The sequence below is a fragment of the Lathyrus oleraceus genome, chromosome 7, assembly GCF_024323335.1.
Source record: "Lathyrus oleraceus cultivar Zhongwan6 chromosome 7, CAAS_Psat_ZW6_1.0, whole genome shotgun sequence".
Lineage (NCBI taxonomy): Eukaryota > Viridiplantae > Streptophyta > Magnoliopsida > Fabales > Fabaceae > Lathyrus > Lathyrus oleraceus.
Window position 1 is genome coordinate 185011540 of NC_066585.1, and position 5815 is coordinate 185017354.

At 34.7% G+C, this 5815-nt stretch overlaps 1 protein-coding gene across 2 annotated transcripts; it reads left to right on the forward strand.

The window, feature by feature from the left end:
• Nucleotides 1-1750: 1750 nt before the first annotated feature.
• Nucleotides 1751-5182, forward strand: LOC127102083 (probable disease resistance protein At5g63020). 2 transcript variants are annotated; one of them, XM_051039503.1, is made up of 3 exons: nucleotides 1751-1827; nucleotides 2055-2319; nucleotides 2521-5182. In XM_051039503.1, the coding sequence occupies exons 2-3, from the start codon at nucleotides 2080-2082 to the stop codon at nucleotides 4975-4977; spliced, it is 2697 nt and encodes an 898-aa protein (XP_050895460.1). In that variant the 5' UTR covers nucleotides 1751-1827; nucleotides 2055-2079; the 3' UTR covers nucleotides 4978-5182. The 2 variants fall into 2 exon arrangements, with proteins under 2 accessions (XP_050895460.1, XP_050895461.1); XM_051039504.1 differs by having other exon boundaries at nucleotides 1822-2319; nucleotides 2521-4604; nucleotides 4860-5182.
• Nucleotides 5183-5815: the final 633 nt, after the last annotated feature.

Consider the following 5815-nt stretch of genomic DNA (forward strand, 5'->3'; position numbering starts at 1 on the left):
ACTCGGTCAGTTAGACAATCGTCATTTCTTTACGAACCTTAAACCAAGATTAAATCAAATTATTTTCATACTAACGAAATGAAAAGGGAGATGATTTTGAGCCTTCAACTTCTCTCCTCAATTGATTGAATACGAGTTCTCTTACTCGGTTAGTCAAACAATTGTCATTTTCCCACAAACTTGTGACTTAATCAAATCATTTTCACAGTAAACTATATGAAAAGGGAGATGGTCTTGAGTCTTCAATTCCTCTCCTCAAATGCTTGAACATGAGTTGTCTTACTCAGTCATTCGAGCACTTGTCGTTTATTCTAATGTACATAAACCATATACGACCTTATTTTCATAAATATTCAGATGAAACAGAAAGCGGTCTAGAGTCTTCTATTCCCTTTTCCGATTATTAAGGTACGAGTTGTCTTGCTCGATTACCCGAGTAATCGTCATCCAGTCAAAATACCTTAACTATTATCAAATCCTTTCTATAATTAAAGATGAAAAAGAAAGCGGTCTAGAGTCTTCTATTCCCTTTCCCGACTGTTAGGATACGAGTTATTTTACTCGACTATCCAAGTAATTGTCATCCAACAAAAAACATCTCATTCAATCAAAACATCCAATATATTAATTTAACTTGTCACTCTCGTGTGATCAAAACTCTTTTTAGAAAGAACACCGTCTAATCCTTTCTAATGCGCACAACAAACTAGTGCTTAAGCCTCCGCCGAGAGTAGACAAGCTAGCGTTTAGCCTTTAGAACGCGATCTAAGCAGTTGTTCACTAAAAGACATCAACCAACCGTAGTTCCCCGAACTACGAATGCTCTTATTTCCTTATTGCACCATAAGGATACGTAGGCAGAAGATTGTTGTATATTCGCGAGCACACTAATAAAAAACCTTCCCTTTCCCTTTCTAAGGTTCTCATCCATTTCTATTTTTAATATTTCATAACCCAAAGATAACAATCAAACATAAATTAACACTCGAAATGAAAATTAGAACTAAAAGGTTCCCGTTGAGTACAACGGACGTGAGGGGTGTAAATACATTCCCCTTGCGTAATCAACTCCCGAACCCGAATACGGTTGCGACGACGATTATTCCATTTCCTAAAGGTTTTATCGATATTTTCCTATTCCTTCATTGGGATAAATAAAGTTCGGTGGCGACTCTGTTCGAACATAATTTTTTTCGCGACCATCGCGAGGAATCGTATTTTTTAAAATGCGACAAGTGTATTTCAATTAAATTTATATATATATATATATATTAGTTATTCAATATATTTTAAAAGTATATTTATAAAGATCTTACTTTACACAGTTGGCCAAATAGAAAATAAGAGGAAGAAGGAATATAAGCAGATAAAAATAACTTTATTAAACAAAAGGGTGAACTAATTCTAATGAGAGAAGATAAAATATAAAGAATAAGTTTTAACATTAGAGCCTAAATATGTATTAAAAGGGTCAAAAACTTGTACTAGTGTGGGACATGAGGTACTAGAAAATATAGTTGGAAATTTTGAAAAGAATAGAAAATACAAATCCCAATTAAGCCTGTCAGCAAGCATCATTGATTTCCCAAGCCACTTCAGCTAGAGGGTACAAAAAGCATCATTTATTCCTTATTACAATTTTCATTGTTACTTTAACTTTTTTATTCCTTGCTTCACTTTAATATAGAATTATTCAATATCATTAACCAAAGCAAAACCAAAACTAAAGTTCTTTCTAAACTTCAGAAAAGAATCTTAAGCTATACATGTTCTATAAATATTGTCATAGGCGTCCAATTAAGTAATCACACAAGAGTTTCATCGTAGGTATGAAATGCACCCATCAATCATTATTATAAATAACTTTTTTTTATATATTTCATCATTAGTTTACGTAATTTATATGGATTAGATATAGTAATGGTCAAATATACTAAACTTATAATAACGACGGGGAGAGTGTATATATTTAATTAAATAATTTCTTTTTTATTGTTCACAACACATATTTATATATACAAGTCTAACATTCAGATTTTCTTTTTTCTCGCAAGCCTTAATTAATATTTTGAGAAAACCATGGAAGCGTTGGGTGTAATCTGGGAGGTTGCTAAAAGTTTGTTCAGTTGCACAAATGCACAAGCTGCCTATGTTTATAAGCTGCAGGAGAATCTGGAATCATTGATGGAAAAATGGGAAGATCTTCAAAACAAGAAAAAGGATGTGCAAACAGAAATTGATAGAGCTGAGAGCACAGGACTCATGAAAAGAACAAATGAAGTCATCGGTTGGCTACATGAATTTCAAAAACTTGAAGAGGTATTTTTCATACTAGCTTTTCTTTATTTGACTTTAATCTACATCACATTGAATTTCAAGTTTGGAAATTGGAAAATATATGTCTGTGTCCAAAACCGACATTTATTATAGTTTAGTTACGATGATATTTCTTGGAACATAATGACATTTTTCTAAATTTTCTTCCTGCCTCATATGCTCATGACTGTGTATTTCTAACAGAAAATGAAAGATACTCCCAGTTCTCAAGAAGTTCAAAGTAACCAATGTCTGAATGGTTATTGCCCAAAGAACATTGTGTCAAGCTACAAGTTAGGGAAAACAATTGTTAAGAGGCTCAATGAGGTAAACGGCCTGCTTGCTAGAGCTGGTAATATGCAGATTGCTCTCAAGCAACCACCTAAACCTATAGCTGAGATGCCTTCTAGTGAGACCATAGGCTTAGACTTGATGGTCCACAAAGTATGGAATTCTCTTGAGGATGACACTGTTGGTGTAATCGGTTTATATGGAATGGGTGGGGCCGGAAAAACAACCCTTATGAAAAGAATTCACAATGAATTAGGAACGAGGGAGCATAGTTTTGATCTAGTGTTATGGATAGTGGTTTCTAGAGATTCTGATATCAATAAATTAATGAATGACATCAGCAATAAATTAGGAATTGAGGAAGGTTTTTGGAATAGAAGTACTCAAGACCAAAGAGTATCAAAGATTTATGACCGGTTAAAAGGAAAAAAGTTTTTGTTGATGTTGGATGATCTGTGGGAAAAGCTGGAACTAGACACAATAGGAGTTCCAGTTCAGAAAGAAAATAGCAACAAATCAAAAGTAATGTTCACAACACGGTTTGAAGACGTGTGTGGTAAAATGCAAGCTCAAAATAAATTCAAAGTGGAATGTTTATCAGAGAAAGAAGCCTTTGATTTGTTTTGTAAGAAAGTAGGTCATGAGACTTTAAAATGCCACACAGAGATTCCAAAGCTAGCAGATGAAATGGCTAAAGAATGCGGAGGATTGCCGCTAGCATTAATCACTGTGGGAAGTGCCATGGCTGGAGTGAGCAGTTTTGAAGCTTGGATGGTTGCGAAAAATAATTTGAGGAGTTCTTCTTGGACAACCTCGGATTTAAAGGATAAAGTTTTTCGTATCCTCAAGTTTAGCTACGACAAACTTCCAGATGAGGCACATAAAAGGTGTTTCCTGTACTGTGCATTATACCCGGAAGATTTTGAAATAGGCATCGATGACCTTATTGATCGATGGATCGGTGAGGGATTTCTTTGTAGAGATGCTATGAGTATATATGATATGCACATTCAAGGGAAGTCAATTATTGAAAAATTAATACTTTCATGCCTATTAGAAGAGAGTATTGACATTGAATCTTTCCATTATCTTGAGAGGAATAATAGGAGAATTAAGATGCATGATGTGATTAGAGATATGGCACTATGGTTAGCACGAGATGAAGACGAAAACAAAGACAAAGTTGTAGTTCAGGGGGAAGTATTTTCCATTTCAAAAATGGATTCTAAAAGGTTGAGTGTTGTAGAGAGGATTTCAATAATAACTGCTACAAAATTTTCAGGAAACTACGATCTACCGGCTTGTCCAAATCTCACCACTGTTTGTTTTAGCTTTCATGGGGTTTTCAACACCTCTAATAATCTTTCATCAGCAAATTTCCAATCCCTGAAACGTTTGAGAGTGTTGGATTTATCATATACTCGTTATATTGTTCTACTCCCCCCTGAAATAGGTGAATTAATCAACTTGGAGTTCCTTAACATTTCAGGAACATTTGTTTCTTCGTTTCCCATTGAATTCATGAAGTTGAAAAATTTGAAGGTATTTCTTATGGACGATATGAAAGCCTTTGATGGTGAAGTCAGTCCATTGGCAGTGATAGAAAGTCTTGAACAATTAAAAGTGTTTAGATTTAGTAGACCCCACGGCACGGTACAAGAAGATATATCATTACTTGAGAAGCTGGAATCCTTACCAAAAATGGAGGAATTGAGCCTGCAATTAACTGGCATCACTAGTATGCAGAGACTATTTAACTCCGCCAAACTACGAGGTTGCTCTCGACGTCTTAGGCTTTCTAATTATGAGCTAGACACAGTTGAAATGTCATCATTATTAGCATCCATGTCAGAAATGACTCATTTGGAATGCATACATCTTATAATGATACGCAGCCTCGTGGATGGTTCATCGGTTACTGAGAAATGCCATCTTGGCAAGCTTCGACAAGTGCGCATACATTTCTGTAGTTCGATTACTCATTTGACCTGGTTGAGGTATGCTCCACTTCTCGAGTATCTTGTTGTTATTTATTGTAGTTCAATTGAACATGTGGTGAAGGAAGCCAAAGATGACGAAGAATTTGGCTCAGAATCTAAGAATGATAATATATTCACAAATCTTAAAGATCTTTGCCTTGAAAATATGCCAAAGCTAGTGAGCATTCACAAAAGAGCTTTGGCTTTTCCTTCCTTAAAACGTATTCGTGTAACTGATTGCCCCAATCTGAGGAAGCTTCCTTTCAACTCCAGCTTTGCTTCAAAGGACAACTTGGTTGCAATCCAAGGAAGGACCAACTGGTGGGACAATTTAGAGTGGGATGACTCAATTATTGAACCCTTACTACGTCCTAAATTTCAACAAAGCTAGGACACTGATGAATATTGGTAACCAAATCTTAATTCTTTGATTGATAATGATGTAAACTTATATCATAAACATGTATGGATGTGTATTCTGATTCCAATTTGATTTCTTCTCTTTGCTAATTAATCTGGTTTTATGTGTAACTTTCTTCTCTATTTTCTTTGTTAATTTCAATTTGTCGCTGCTTTATACTACTTATTCTTGCCTATGCATTGTTGTGTACGGAGAATCTCATTACACTCTTTGTTTTCTGGTTCTAGTTTTAAATGTTTCTCTCAATTGGACTTTCCTTAGGTATAATTTTGGAAATTTTTCAATCTCTCATATATGTTAGTTACAGGCCACACAAAAATATTAAAATGCCTCTTATTTTTTGGAGATGGATCTTCAGAACACCAAATACATATTCAATGTAGGTCATTCTGAGTGACGGTCTATAAGTTGAGCTTTTTTAATATCGGAGATGAATCTTTGGTAGATATCCGTAGATGCATTTCCAGAGCGTTTACACACCAGTAGCAGAAGCAGACATCAAAAACATGTATTTTGACAAAATAAAATACAACATTGAAGATATTTTTGACAAATATGTATAGGTCTATAAGTTGAGTTTTTCTCAATATTTCCTGAGCGTTTACATAAAATACAACATTACACTTCAATATATAGGTGGACGTTTCAACATCTTTATAATATCTTCGATCGATATTGAAATTGTCGCTTCCAACTCGAGCAGAACTTTTGTTTCAAATTGAAAAAATGTATTCCACATAGCTCTTACATCTGCATCCGTCTTGAACTCAAAGTTGATGAACTCAATTTTTCCTTGTTGTCAATCGAG